This window comes from Pelophylax lessonae (assembly GCF_965119305.1).
Source record: "Pelophylax lessonae genome assembly, chromosome: 3".
NCBI classification, from domain to species: Eukaryota; Metazoa; Chordata; class Amphibia; order Anura; family Ranidae; genus Pelophylax; species Pelophylax lessonae.
The window spans coordinates 521,847,450-521,863,682 of NC_138770.1; the positions used below are offsets into that span (position 1 = coordinate 521,847,450).

General features: G+C 40.6%; 1 protein-coding gene across 2 annotated transcripts in view; it reads right to left on the minus strand.

Moving 5' to 3' along the window:
• Positions 1 to 16,233, minus strand: part of SYNE1 (spectrin repeat containing nuclear envelope protein 1) — a 645,053-nt gene that overhangs the window by 312,238 nt on the left and 316,582 nt on the right. For both annotated transcript variants that reach the window (XM_082249740.1, XM_082249741.1), the window contains 6 exons: positions 14,186 to 14,287; positions 10,548 to 10,751; positions 7,732 to 7,939; positions 5,129 to 5,241; positions 2,210 to 2,415; positions 18 to 173 (listed from right to left, as the gene is read on the minus strand). In XM_082249740.1, coding sequence (XP_082105866.1) covers positions 18 to 173; positions 2,210 to 2,415; positions 5,129 to 5,241; positions 7,732 to 7,939; positions 10,548 to 10,751; positions 14,186 to 14,287 — 989 coding nt within the window. The remainder of the gene's footprint in view (positions 1 to 17; positions 174 to 2,209; positions 2,416 to 5,128; positions 5,242 to 7,731; positions 7,940 to 10,547; positions 10,752 to 14,185; positions 14,288 to 16,233) is intronic.

Below are 16,233 nucleotides of genomic sequence, written 5' to 3' on the forward strand. Positions count from 1 at the left end.
TCTTTACTCAAATTTACCGTGCAGCCAGCAACTCCTCCAAGAACATTTCCACTTTATGCATCTCACTCTTCTTTTCTGGAATGTGCTGCTTGCTCTCTCCAAGGGTCTCCGTCCCAATCCGTTCCTCCAGCTCATGAATCCACAAGCTTAACTTTTTATATTGATCCTCAAAGCTGAAAACATACATTGGGTGTGTTACAATCAGAAATGTAGTAGAAAGATTAAGTCTTTGCAATTATCCACAATATTTGCTCATTTGACTGATCTAACTATTTGCACACTCTTTCCAGGCAAAGAGATTCGAACAAAGTGTAGTACCTAAAATATGATTTGTTGCTTTGTGTTATAGCGATTTGCCTCATTGAAGTGCATTGTCAGCCAAAACTGATTGCTAGTAGAGGAGTTAAAAAAAAAACTTTATTAAGAGTGCCCAATAATGTTTAACCTTCAACTAGAAAATCTAGTTATTTAGGTTAAAAGCAGCAATTTAGCTCCAGTTGTTTTACTTTGGCCCCATGTTTATCACATCACAAAAAAAAAAAAAAACACAGAGAGGAAGCTTGCTTGATTTTGTGGAATCCAGATGCTCCGTATGTAGGCACTTGCCCTAATGGCCCAGAGCTCCTTTACTTTACCATTAAAGAAGTAAAAAAGTTTTTTCTTTATACAGCAGTGATGGCCATTACTAAAGCCATATTCATTATGTAAAAAAGACATTTTCGTATGTGGTCCACAGGTGCAGGCTGTTTAATGCCACACTGTAACCAACCTCAATTTATATACAGGTGGTTCCCGGGTTACAAACATCCTACTTACAAAGGAGGGAGAAAACAGGAAGTGAGGAGAAATCCACCCCTAGGAAGGGAAATTCACTCCTGTAAGAGTTCTTATGGGAAAAAGGTGTCTCCACTGAAGCTTTATCACCAATCCTTGTTTCCACAACAACCCAAAATTTAAAAAATCCAGTTGTCATAGGGACAGAAAGGGAGGTGAAATCTTCTGAACAGGGGTACAGACAGCAAAAAAAAAATGGTACAAGGGTGTTAACCATTCCCCTATGCTATCCAAAAAAACCTAAAAATTATTATTTTGGCTGGAGCTACACTTAAAAAATGTGCCTGTTCCGACTTACAAACAAATTTGACTTAAGAACAAACCTACAGACCCTATCTTGTTTGTAACCCGGGCCGGGGACCACCTGTACAGTATATTTGGTGCTAACAACAGCTTAGATGTAAAGAAATACTGTGGTGAATTTACAAAAACCAACCAACCAGCTTTAAACTACAGCTTGTTCAGTTGAAGGAAATTAATGGTCACCGCATACAATTTCATTTTAAAATAAATCCATTGTAATAAAAAATCCAAACAATAGTTATTTTTGACAATCTAAAATAGGCTTACTTGAAAAATATCCTTTCATCTTGTGAGTTCTGCCTGTCTGCTGGCTATCCTCTCCGCAGTTTACTTTCAATTACTAAGAACTACATATCCCATGGTACCATATTGCCTGCAGATAGTGATTCCTGTACTGATTCCACCTCCTAAAACTCCTTCTCTCAGCTCCTCTATAGTTTAGAAGGCAGGCTCTGTAAAATGCGCGACACAGCAGTGCCTACTCACAGGGTGTAGTGAATATGTGTCACAGAATTCAGGGAAGTAAACATATGAGGATCTTCACAAAGTACATTTACAAATTTCAAGATCATACAGAATAATAGCGGTAGTCTAGAAATAATCGAAATTGAATGTAGAATTTAATGTATGAGTTTACATTTTTACCATAGACATGTTTTAAGCTTTGAAAATGAAAGCTAGAAGCCGACTGGTTGCCATGAACTCCATTCCAGAACAACATAATCAAAGAGGCGTTGGGAACCTTTAAACTTGCATGTGTATTAAGGTGAAGAAAAGCTTCAAATAGCTCTGCTGAGGTGGCTCTTACACAGCAAGGCTTCCCTCAATGGGCACAGGACAGTAGCTCAATTGAAATTGAAAGGGAAGAAAGGCACACCAGACCGGAGGAAACAGTCTAATGCGTTTTGGGGGCAGAACTACTCCCCCATGATCAGGGCTCAACACAGAATAAAACTTAGAAAACTGTGACTTTACAGATCTATATTTGAACTAGTATTGAGCTCTCCTCATGGAGTAACAGCTTGACAGCAAGGGTGTGATGTGTTTGGAATACCTAGTTGCAACCACTCACCTTCCAAGCTCAGAGACACAATCCTCAAGAGCCTGCTTGTCCTTCAGACAGTGCTTCTTGAAACCCTGGAACTCTTTTTCTGCTTTTGATATTTTCTCCTGAATACTGAGCACAAGTGGCTTTGGCAAACAGTAGTAAAGTTTCTCTCCTTCGTCTGTTGCCGTATCCAATTTACTTTGGCCTTCGCTGACTGAGTCTAATACAGCCTGTGTTAAAATATAAAGAAAATAAATTGTGCACATTTGTTGGGAATTTGAAAAAACACATGATAAATTTGGGTGTCCACTGGTATAAGGAAAAAACCCACAGGGGGATTCTGGAAGAATAGAAAGAATGTTACCTTTACCAAACCTGGCACAGGTAGGGCATTTACTTGGCAAACTTTGTATGCCTTGTATTTATTTCAATGTCTTTTCATTGCTTTTTAGATGTAAGTTTAAGGTCACAGGGGCATCCGAGTGGCAGGAAAAACAAGAGGTTGATTAGCATTTTTACCAACACCCAACCACTAAACTGCAAAGTGACATGTTGGCTGCTCAGATCTGTTGACTTTGCCGCAATTCTTCTCTTTGTGGCACAGCAATTTTAACTTGGCCATTGAAGTCAATAGGACCATGCTGCCACTACTGTTGGCATTGTATTTAAAGTGGTTTGTAAACCTCAGACATGAAATATTAACAAAGCATATTCCTTTAAAGTGTGTACTTCTCTCAATCCAGACCACTAAGTGCCGGTTCACATATGTGCGCCTGCGGCGATCGCATGTAATGTCGGAGCGCACTGCTCCTTCATTACATGCGATCGGATGTGCGGATGCGAGTTCAGCCATACACTTTGTATGGCTAAATTCGCACTGCACCCGCAGCAAAGACGCACAGGACCCTTTTTTGCAGCCGCATCAGGATCGGATCACACAGTGGTTCACACTTGTGCGATCCGATCCTGTGCGAACTGTAAGATCGCACTGCGATATGCGATCAAACTGGGGGTGACGTTAACATTTCATTGACACCCCCAGCGTATCGCATATGGCAGTGTGAACTGCCAGGGGTGCGTTTGCGATGAGGGAACAGGCTGCGAATTCGTAGCCTTCCCGCATCACATAAGTGTGAACTGGCACTAAGTGTCATTTCTGTCTGCTGCCTCATTCCTCTGCCATCATTACTTCTGACACGTTTTCCTGTCACCAACAGAAAAAAGGTGACAGGGGAGGGCTACTACACTCACACTGACTGAACTATCACTAGATTCACACTAAACTCATATTCTACACTGACAATAGAATCTGAATAGCACACTATCTCTCTATTAGCACTAAACAGAGTCCTGTTTTATCTCTCTCCACACTGATATCAAACTACAAATGGCTGCTATTGAAAGAATACTTTTATAGTGTGGGGTGGGCCTAAGAGCAATTAGTCATGATTGGATAGAGTCATCATTACTTTCTCCAATCTTTGCTTATACGGTGCTCTATGTCCTGATTGGGTAAAGCTTTCATTGCTTCAGCCAATCAGGGCTTCCAATGCACTGTGCGGTGGTGCAGTGCATTGTTGTCATTCGACGGGCCGAACAAACGATCGACAGCCCCGATAATTTGGATGTTTGTCAAATGGGCTAACAGCTAATGTTTGGCCCAAACACTTACTTGGGCCGAACTGTTTGCCCATCCCTATAATGTACACTACTTTGTACAGAGTGTAGTGGGCCAGAATATTTAGAGTGCAGCACCCTGGAGTAACCAACATGCAACACAGTGGGCATACTATCCATGTCCTGTAACAAATATTGCTGCCAGAGTGCTTTATTAACAGCTTGCCAACCAGCCCCCGTAGTTTTACTGCAGCAGGTCAGCTCTGTCCCGCAAAACGACATGCCCGTACGTCGCTTCACGGGACCGCTAGCGGGGGCACGCGTGCACCAATTGGCCACAAGGGAAGCTAATCAGCAGGTCCGGCGCCTGCGATTACTGCTGGGCACCCACAATCGCTCCCTGTGGAGACAGAACGGCGGTCTGCCAGCAGACATTTGTTCTGTCAGTTTTGAAAACAGGGATCCTGTGGTCCTCTTATTTAGGAACACAGGTCTCTGTGTTCATGCAGCAAGCCCATCGCCCACACAGTTATAAAGCACCCCCTAGGGACACATTTAACCCTTTGATCGCCCCCTGGTGTTAACCCCTTCCCTGCCAGTGTCATTGGTACAGTAACAGTGCATATTTTTAGCACTGATTACTGTAGTAATGTCACTGCTCCCCCCAAAAGTGTCAAAAATATCAGTCAGGTGCCCGACCTGTCTGCCGCAATGTCGCAGTCTTGCTAAAAATCACTGATCGCCGCCATTACTAATAAAATAAATAAATAAAAATGACTTAAATCTTTCCCTTGGTTTGTAGACGCGATAACTTTTGTGCAAACCAATCAATATACACTTATTGGGATTTTTTTTTTTTACCAAAAATATGTAGCAGAATACAAATTGGCCTAAAATGATAAAAAATTTTGATTTTTAAATTTGTTTTTTGGGAATATTATAGAGCAGAAAGTAAAAAATATTGTTTTTTTTTTCAGAATTGTCGCTCTTTTTTTGTTTATAGCGCAAAAAATAAAACTCACACAGGGGATCAAATACCACCAAAATAAAGCTCTATTTGTAGGGAAAAAGGTCATTGATTTTATTGGGGTACAGCGTCGCACGACCGCGCAATTGTCAGTTAAATTAACGCAGTGCAGTATTGCAAAAAATTGCCTGGTCATTAAGGGAGGCAAATCCTTCCGGTCCAGAAATGGTTAAACTGTCAATAGATCCCAGATCACAAGTTAATATGTGCAAGTGTTGACAAAATATCACAAACATATGTAAAAACTCACAAAATATATATATATATATATATATATATATATATCTATCTATGTTCACCTGTAAATGCTGTATTTTGGCTTCCAAAGTTTTGCTGTCTCCAGACCAGTCTGATGAGCCTTGCATATCCCTTTTTACTGTATCAAACCATTCCTCAAATTCATGCATAGCATCTAAAGTAACAAAAACCATCAAACATATATTATTTTTGATTGATGTATTAGCAAATGATGGCAAAAACAATTCAGAATCACAAAGAAGAATACATTTTACATGCTTACATTAGCCTACAATAAATACATTTCAGTGGGTTTAAAAAGAATAGATTACTAACGCCTTGTAGGCAATATTTGGAAGCTCTCACTATATGGCTATGCATTGTAGAAAATGATCAAACAATAAAAAGATAATTATTGTCTTATGCTGTTCCCTACAGAAGAATTTGCATTTATTGTATAGTTCCCATTTTGTAGAAAAGTCACATTATTTATTATAAAAGCCAAACTCCAGGCAGATATAAAAAGAACAAATGACTCCAACTAAAGCCCTTGTTCACAACAATGTAATTTGTCATGCGATTTGACAATTCAAAATTGTATGAAAAGTCGCACCCTATTTTCGGCAATGGAACCGATCAAGTTATTGCAACTCAAGTCGCAGCCACTTTGAAAAAGGTTCATGCACTACTTTTCTGCAATTTCATTGCAACTTGCATTGACTTCTCTTAAATGAAGTTGCAAGACGCAATGAAATCGCCAATCCAAATCTCACTAATCTGAAGTAGCGCAATTTCAAAGCTGCACTGCTGTGAGCAAGGGCTATCTGTTCACTGCCCTTCAAGTTCCCAGTGTTTTTCAAAAGTTTTGCATGCTGCATCGTTGGTGCCTAGTTTCAAAAACACAACAAAAACGCATCTTCCATTAAAGTCAATAGAAACACACTAAAGGTACACCATAGTGTGTTTTTGCTGCATTTTTTGAGTCACGTGTCACTTTTTTCTCAGGTGACCAGAGATGAAAACGCATGCTAAACGCATGCAAAACACACCTAAACGCAATGCATTAAAAACACAATATTCATTTTTTAAAAACCAATACCATGTTTTTAAGTGTGTGAGCGGGCCCTAAATGTCAGCAGTTTAAGTTCCTGAATTTGGCTTGGGATCAGTCTCTTGCATTCTGTACAATTAGGCTACGTTCACATCTAGGCGTTGCTATTTTTCAGGTGTTTTTCAAGCGTTTTACAGGCGTTTTTTGCAGGCGTTTGGAGGAAGGCATTGACATCTAACAAAAATGCCTGTAATCTTCCCAAAAAGAAGATCATGTACTTTTTGGAGCGTCAGGCGTTTTGCTCAAGGCGTCTGAACGCTCAGATGTTAACAGGGGGCCATTGAAATGAGTAGGATTTGTCTTGTTGAGCGTTTTTTGAGCTGATCCTTAGAGCTGGAAAAGGCCCCAAAATGCTTACATGTGAACGTAGCCTAAAGCTCAGAAAAGGGGAGGGAGAAGCAGCACACAAGGCCAATCTGTTCGGCTGCAGTGCAAGAAGCATGCTGATAGAAGGAGAGCAGAGTGACAGATTGATGAGCTCATCGCTCTGCTGCTTCTCCTTTTACTCTGCAGTCACAGGGTGGCAATGGGGAGAGGAGCTGTAGGTGAAAGTGAAACTGCAGCAGAGAAACAGCAGGTAAATGCTCTGTAAATCTCAGAACTAGACAGACCGAGTTAAAAATCCTTTGGCAGGTAAAACAGCTGTCATGTGTGTTAGCTGTTTGCCTAGAGTTCAACTTAAAAAAAAAAAAACAAATATCTAAGAGAATCTTAAGAAACTAATAAAAAATTAAATGAAGACACTAATAACAAAATGAAAAAAAGCATATTGGCTGTATGAAACTGTATGATCTGTGGCCACAGGGTATGGGACAGCAAAACTAGCCTGACAGCATTATTAAAAATGTATCCCTGCTACTGCATTGACAAATAAATTATGTTCAGTGTGACTATCCACATGTGGCCAAACTGGACAATTATCCCATAATTTGTACATCTGATAAACTGGTAGCATCATTGGATATAGTCAATTTAAATTAAACAATAGTCTTTATTAAAAGAAAATTGAACACTTGTACAAGGGACATGAGTGCTTGTAGTAAAGTACAACACAAAAAATAATAACATAGCTCCAGAATACAACCATATTGAAGTGGCAACAGCAGCAGAGAAATACAGTACAGCAGCAAGGCCGCAACAAAAGGGGGCAAAGGGATCGCGTTTCGAATGTCCATAAGCAGGAAGAGTCACCATCACAGGGCTATAGACAGTTCACAGTGCCAGGGGACTCAAAATGCAGCAATAGAAAACAACTTGCATAGGATGTAGTCAATGTAAAGAAGAACCACTGGATTATGCTGCCCTTTCCAGTCCTCGGTTTATATTTAAATTTTTCTAAACCAGGAAAATGGATCACCTAATCAGGATACATATGTGTCACCTATCTAGCAGAGTAGTTGAAAAAAATGTGTGCAAATCACAAAACTGGTTGCACAGAATTAGAAATCTTTGGACAGGTAAAGCAAAAAAACATATATGAATTTCAAATGTACTTTAGCTGTTTGCCAGGATATTTCCATTACGTAAACTTGAATTGATCAAATAATATCTTACCATTAAATTGTTTTTCCAGTGTTTCTTGCAGAGTAGCTTGTGTTTTAAGGCAGAGCTGGCTAGTGGATTCATATTTCTTGCTCAGTGCAGTGAGAGCTGTCCCAACAGCCTCAAGCTCAGCAGATCTGTAGCGTCGGCAAAGAGTGTTCAGATTCTCCTGTGTTGTATCAATGCTGCTTTGCTGGGCCTGAAACTCTTTCTGCATCTCCTGGATTGTAATACACTGAATTACAATTTTGTAACAAAGTTTACTTTTTCATTACTAAGCCCATGCTTTTAAATAGGAAACATGCTTGTGGTGATTGTAGCCGTATTAGTGCACTATTTACAAAAACAATTGAGGTCCAAATTTTTAGGACAAGCCTTCATGGTATACTCCCTCCTTCAAGGTCCAAGTAGTGCTAGTACACAAAGTTTTAGCAGAATATTTATAAGAAAAAACACACACACACACACATATGGCACTTTTCGACTGCAAGTACCGGCTCGGCTCCACTCGGCACTGCTTGGCACTGCTCGGCTCGGTTTGCTTTTCCACTGCTTGGTACGAGTCGGCACCTTTGGGCACTGTATAGGCTTTACGCGGTTCGGTTTGCTTTTCCACTAAAGTAGTAAATGGGTGGGATTACAAACAATCAAGGCTGCATGTGAAGGATTGTGGGATATGGTATAGGTACAGAACGCTTGGAAGCACAACCGAGGTGGTACTGTTTAAGCGAGCCGTACCAAGCGGTAGCATGTAGTGGAAAAGCGCTGCCGTACCAAACCATACCGAACCATTCTAACACGTACCATGCGGTACCATGCAGTGGAAAATTGCCAAACCGAGCCAAACCGATCCGTTCCATGCAGTGGAAAAGCGCCAATACACACACAAACATTCACAGCAATGGTAACTAAACTTGTAAATTTGGATATTTAGTGAGACAAAGCAGGGAGAGAGCTATGGATTGGGGGGTGTAAGACACAGAGGTGAGGATCTTATGTTGATGAAACAGGACAGAAATTACAGAAAAGAATTACACAGACACACCATTAAGGAATATAAGGGTGACGATTTCTGCACACCTGTGGGACATAATTTCTCACAACCAAACCACGCCATGGAAGACATGAATGTTTTGGTTCTTAGGTAGTAAACTCTTAAAAAACAAACAAACAAACCCCTCCAGTGGCGTGCTCTCACCACTGCAGAGGCTTCCATCTTCACCCAGTCTTCCTTACAGGTCTTCCTGCAGCCGTTTGATTGGCTGAGTTGCGATGACGTCACTCCTGGGCAGGAGCGAGGGAGCCACAGCACACAGCTCTAAAGGAATGGCACAGGTATGCCGTTCCTTTAGAGCGCATACGCCGGTGATGCTGCTCACTAGAATATCTCCTAAATGGTGCGTGTTTAGGAGATATTCATTTTCCCTACAGATAAGCTTTCTCATAAGCTTACCTGTAGGTAAAAATAAAATATAACAGTTTACTACCACTTTAAAGGGAACTTCAAAACTACTCAGGAAAGGAAAACTTTGAGCTAAGAATAATAATTTTATTTGACACAACAGATAATGTACTAAATGTGGACCTCAGTTTTCCAAATCACTTTCCAACAGTTTTACAACCCCTCTTACCCCGTGACTCCCCCCCCCCTTCCCAATTCCACAGCTCTCTCCCTGCCCTATCTCACTAACTATCCAAGTTTAATTACCATTGCTGTGTATCATTGTTTGTGTACCCCCCCCCCCCAGAGATTGTCATATTAACATTCAGTTAAAACTTTGTGTATTAGTATTGCTTGGACTTTGTTCTTGTCCACCTGGGTGCTTTAGTTGTTCATGGCCAAATTTGTGCACTCCAGCACAGCACGTTGCATTCTCTTTAAGGAATATACTGTAAAACATATTCAGGTATTTAACTCTTTGGCATCTACCAAAAATGGAAATATTTGGACTGGTAACCTAAGTATAATAAGTAAGGTTCCCCTATATGTCACTAAGGGACTTCAAGGAGTGAACTTATCCCACAAAAATGTATTATATCACTTTGTAGCCTTATGTGTGCTTGCTTTGACTGAATCCTGCTTTTGAAAGTCACAATATAATGACATGTGGGAGGGCTACTGCCAAATTTTACCTCTAGATAGAATAAACCCTTATCGATATTGTTTTTTACTTCAAAGGAGGAAGTGTATTGTTTTACTTTAACTATATTTTTTTTATTTTTAAATTAGACATCATAAACTCTGTTACTCTTTTTAGTGATATCAAAGAAGCTGATTTTTATACATACATTAGTTGCATTTGTTGGGTACCTAAAAAGTTTGCTATTTCTTTTTCTTGGGTTAAATCAGGTTTTGGGCATTTACTTTACCCAGACCCTTCACAAATTCACTGATAGTGGTAGCAAATCAACATACTGTACACAATGGGGGCACGTAAGCTGCACTAAAAATTCCCCCAAAAAACTCAATGCTCCTTGAGAATACCTTGGGTATAGGAAAGCCCAATGCACATTAGCAACAGCTGGCGTTTAGGACACCGTCATGAAGCACTTGTCACATGCAATAGAACATATGGGCTGATAATAACAAATTTAACACACGTTTTCAATAGTAAGCCATTATCAAATCAAATGGTTGACTTTTAGTCAACAAACGAATGAATGCCATTATACTACTCCCAAACGTAGTCCAAAAGTTAAGCTTTAAAACAACATTTTACCTCTTTATGTTGGTATCCATACATCACACAAATAATAAATTTAATGACATTTGATACTCTATACACTATAGAATAGCTGTGAGCCCACTAGCCACAAAAATGATATACCTTAAGTTTTTTAAGGTCTTCAGGTTCCTGGCTGTTTGTATATTTTAAAACTGATTCTTCTACTTTATTAAGCCAGTTAGTCATCTGGTCGATGAATGTCTCTAGTTGCATTTTCTGAAGACTGAAGTCATTTAATGTCCCCTTGGCCACTTGGGAAATTTCTTTGGCATGCTCCAGTTTCTGCCTTAAATCTGCTTCCATGAACTAGATCAAAATAAAAATACACAATTGTAATCTTTTAAAATGATTAAGGAAAAGGTCAACAATAATAAAATAAGCAACAGTTATTATAATTCTCTTACATGAGGCAATATGCATAGAAATTACTAGGTGGTGTTGAGTTTTCCTCTATTGATGTAATTGATGCTGCAGAAATATTCCTCATATTAGTCTTACTTATATGAGGACATAGAGACATAACACTGGGAAGGTCTGTACTGTATCTTTTCAAAAGGTAATTATTAAAGGGAAAGTAAGCGTTAAAAATTGATAGCAGGCCTCTCCTGCCAAAAAGGTCTTCCCTGTCTCCTCTGTCTCCTAGCATTCTTTTTTGTACACTGCCTGCAGCAATAAGATAGGATGAACATAATCAAAAGTTCTGTCTGTAAGACATGTTGATGTTTTTTACCAGCATCCAAAGCATGGTTGTCACCCAGAGCAAAGTGAAGAACTGATGACCTAAAAAGAGGGCAATGTGTAAATGTGTATCCTTTATGCTAAAAGATGCTAAAAAGTATCTGTGAAGAAGAGAGGCACTAAGGGATTACATTGTTTCCATCCAAAACTTTTGAGGATGAACAAAGGCATTAGGAGTCTTTAGGTCCAAGCTAAAATCAATGCCTTCTTTTGGTTCCAGAAGTGTAAAAGTGTTTGAATAAAACCCTATTGTGGTTGGAGGAACAGAAATGATAACCCCTAGGTTTACCAATTCCTGAATAGCTGAAAGAATGTCAATCCGAAGTTGCTGAGTAATGGGATTTGTATGGAGTGTGTTAACTCCAGCAGTTGATGAATCTCTACTTAGTGATTTAGACCAGTCTGCTAAGTTATTTAAGGCATGCGCAGGAGTGTGCCAGGTATGCCTGGGTACACCTTAATTACTCTATGTGGTGCTGATTCCACCTGTGTTGCCCCCCCCCCCCCCCCCACCAGTGCTGCTGGCTTCCCTCCTCAGCTGCTGCAGGGAATGTTTCAGGATGGAGAGTGGGGGAAAGGGCTAGTCAATATGTTATTTACCGGACCCTTCCTTTTCGAAATGAACACAGTGAACACACTCACTCACTGTGTTCATTCATAATTGAAGCATATTAAACCATGTTTCCTGTGCTTCAGTTTGTAAATGAATAGGAAGCTGCTCAGCACAGAGCGCTTACCATTTATTCACTGTCCAGTGAAGCTGAGGCGGCAGAGAAAGGCATGTGTGTTTGAGTTCTGGGGTGCACACCCTAATGCAATAGGCTACGTACACCTATGTCTGGGAGGGAGGTGAGCATAGGTTAATGGGCAGATCCCACAGAGGAGCAGATGGATCAAGTAACTGCTTCCAATGTCTTGTTAGTAGGGTCCTTAAAAAATGGCATGTCTTCAATAGAAATGAGCAGAAGGAGGCACTGGTGGGTTGACTGTGAAGCAGTCCATTTAGTGACAAAATCCTTCACAAAGGGATAGGGTCACTGAAAATTTGCTTGTTTGGGTGTTTTCAATCTTTGCAGATAAAATCATGGAATAAGGAATGATGAGTAAACACTTGGTGAAACATTTAGCTCTATGAGAACATAGTCCAGACATCATGGTACAGAAGGGAACAGTGGAATCCTCTAATTTGAAAGTGGAACACACATACTCAATTAGAAAAGAAGCAGTTGCTTTGTGTTTTGAAGAAACAACTATTGCATGACATTTAGCTGATGGGGTCTCCCCCATTAAGGAAGAAGGGACTTGGCATCTGACAACAAATATTCTGAAGGGTTCCTGACAAAGTCAGAAATATTAGGCATCTCTGCATTAGATGCTAGGGAAGGTGGCTGTGGCTGTTTTAAACCCTTACGATCAGTGGAGAAACAAGTTGAATATTCTAAGTTATAAAACCTTGCATAACAGAAGAAAATACCTTTGATGTAAGGTTGTAAGGCAGGAGGAGGAATGGGCACCTGAGGATAAGGGATGGGGGGGGGGGCAGAAATAACAACCAATGCAGGCGGTTTCATCTGGGAATTGTAAGAAGTGTAGCACAGTATTTGCCTGTGCCAAACTCAACGTTGGACATGGTACAAAAAAGATGCAAATAATGTCCTGACTAGAAGATTTACCCACAGCCTCAAAGGAACCTCCATTTCTTTGGTGCAAACATGATGTTTCCAGCCTAAATGAATAAGCTACCTAACCCCCAGGAATATTCACAGACCCAAGCTGAACACATTCTCCAGTAAATTACGTCAACAAGGTCCTGGCCAAAGGAAAAATAGTGAGAGGTTCAAAATGGTGGTTAGGGTGGTTGCCCAGCTACCAAACACCATCATCACACATACCAACACAGCAAAAATAAAAAGGAGGACCCCAAAGTCCAAACACACAATGTGTCATTATATACAAAGATATTATTACATTATTATAGGAGAGATGAAATAACAACCAATGCAGGCGGTTTCACCTGGGAATTGTAAGAAGTGTAGCACAGTATTTTCCTGTGCCCAACTCAACCTTGGACATGGTACAAAAAAGATGCAAATAATTCCCTGACTAGAAGATTTACCCACAGCCTCAAAGGAACCTCCATTTCTTTGGTGCAAACATGAGGTTTCCAGCCAAAATGAAGAAGCTACCTAACCCCCAGGAATATTCACAGACCCAAGCTGAACACATTCTCCAGTAAATTACGTCAGCAAGGTCCTGGCCAAAGAAAAAAACGTGAGAGGTTTAAAATGGTGGTTAAGGTGGTTGCCCAGCTACCAAACACCATCATCACACATACCAACACAGCAAAAATAAAAAGGAGGACCCCAAAGTCCAAACACACAATGTGTCATTATATACAAAGAATATAAAGTACATGGGCAGCCCAGACAGAAGGGAGACATTTACAACCTCCTCACATATTACCCAGCCAGTTTTAAAACAGTCAGGAGCTACACACACACACAGCCCTATGTACAGAAAATAACCTGCTAATCACTCACAACCGTGAGTCTTCAGAGACGGGCTTCATTCACTAAGCAATATCAATCATTACTATAGGAGAGATGAATATAGCATTCACATAAAATGGAGATCAATATGGCAAATACCATACGACTTGTAACTGAGTGAATTGACATTACAATCTCTTAAATGTTTTTTCCCAGCAACCAATCAGGATTTATGTTTCGTTTCTGGGGAATGAAACTCGGTTAATAAAGACGACTGTGCTGTATTTATCATTAATTTTGTATGCACTGTCAAGTTAAAAACACCTTACAATCTTTCTCATTTACTGTAGATATTAGGAACGTCAACCAATCTGATGCTACAGAGGACTTGGAACTAGCAAGATTTTTGTTACCATTATGTCCCATCTATTTTCAGAGCTGGGCTTGTCACACAGCAGAACACATGTGGTTTTAGAAAACAGTTCTAATATCATTATAAAACAGAATACTGACCTGCAGTTCTGCAGGGGGCTCCTGGCTCTTGGTCAGCTCTTTGAGTTCATAAACCTTGGAATGAAACTCCTCCAGTCTCTGTCCCTTGTTTGTTACTTCAGTCTGTATCATTGCAGTGAAGAAAATGGCATAAAGAAAAAGAGCGCAAAGTTAAGTCTTTTTTTTTCCAGCAATCCCTTGATTCCAGGCCAAGCAAAATTCCCCAGTTTAGAGTACGTAGATGAGTAAGAATGTTTCCAGTGTGTTTAATTTGGTATCCTTATGTTTAATGAGAAAAGAAAACATAGTATTCCTGCTACGGTACTGCTAAGGCACTTAAGGAGACACAAACATTTCCTAAAAGGAACCAATCATTACTGGGCTTTTGCAAGAATCTAAACAATAATTCTTAAAGTGTAACTAAAGGCAAAACTTTTTATTTTAAGTTTCAGATAGACTAGAGAGGGATTGAAGCATCGGTCAGTTTTTACTGCTGTCTGTGTCCACCCTCTCTACTTGTCCTGTTTACTTTACAAAGATTAAGTAAAATCACACATTTTGGGCTGAGGTCAGAACAGTAAGGCCCCTTTCACACACGGTAGTCCATCGGCGGACTCCGTTTTTCTCAGTGGGGGATCGATGCGATGTGTGCGGAGACAGAGCTGTCAGGTCCCCATTCTTCTCTATGGGGGAATCGGATGAGAACGGACCGTCTGTCCGTTCTCATCCGATCCGATCCACCAAACAGATGGAAAATAGGGTTTCCATTGATCCGGATTTGACGGATTGGATTGGATGTCAGCGGACATGTCTCCGCTGACATCTGATGCCCCATAGAGATGCATGGGGCATTCGTTCAGATGCACCTGAAAAAGGGACAGGCGGATCTGAACGGTCCGCTTGTGTGAAAGGGGCCTAATAGAGGGAAAATCTTCCAATGGGGACACTGGTTCTGGTGACCCTGGAAAAACCCCAGGTTTCCCTGACTTTGGAGGGATTTCCTCTCACTTCAGGCAACAAATAGTAACAGGGGTTATAGTTATAGCTTTCTCTTACTCTATCCAAAATAAAAAAAAAAAGGTTTTGCTTTAGTTACACTTTGAATTATTATTAGTTCTGACAGCTTACCTATGAAATATTTTTATTCGTCCCTGTAACGACACCCCAAGTATGAAAGGGGTTACAGTCGTCTAGGATAATCCGCTCCTGAACACCAGGACAGTTATCGACCACTCCAATCCGCCATACATGAAGCCCATCAATAATTCCCCCCCAAATACGAGACAAAGCTCCGAGTTGAGGGTAAAACAGGAACACACTTTATTGGAAGAACACAGCATACTTTTATACAGAATTTGGAACATCCTTACCCCACCAACCACTTTCCCATTGGTCAATTGCACAGTACCTGCAGTTCCCCATAAGGTCCTCTCCAGCCATGCAAATGAGGGCTTGAAAATGAGTCAGCAGTGATTGGTCAGATAGCTTGACCAGAAGGACTGCCATGTGCAAGGAGACAGAAGCCCCAGGGGGCAATCAATGTACACAATAGTCAGACACAGAACAATGGTTCCCTAACGAGCCCTCAATACACATTACTCTGAGTGTCAATACATCTCTTAGCAGACAGCAGGCAAGTTCATTAGCACACCCGACAATAGGTGAATGGAGAGCCACCTCAGACAGTCCGTCTCCTCATTGAACTTCCTGGAATAACCATATTAGGAGTGCACTTCCTGTGCCTTACAGTGTACAGGAATAAGGTAGATCTCCATATTTCCTGAGAGATATGGGTAAAGCATATACTGTCCCATTTGAAATAGTCCAAACCATATTCTCAGTGTACACCACCCTCCCGGTCACCCTGCATCCATAAAAGATGCAGGGTGACTTAAACATAAGAAAGCCACACAAGGCTGGACATGGTGTCTCCCAGGCTCTTTAAAGAAATTTGGGGTCCACAACCCCCATGCCCAAAGTGACTCCTGTCACAGTCCCTTATTTACTGTAGCTGTAATTAATTTGTCTGTCAACGTTTGGGGCTAGAAATCAGATGTGAGAAGGTCTAA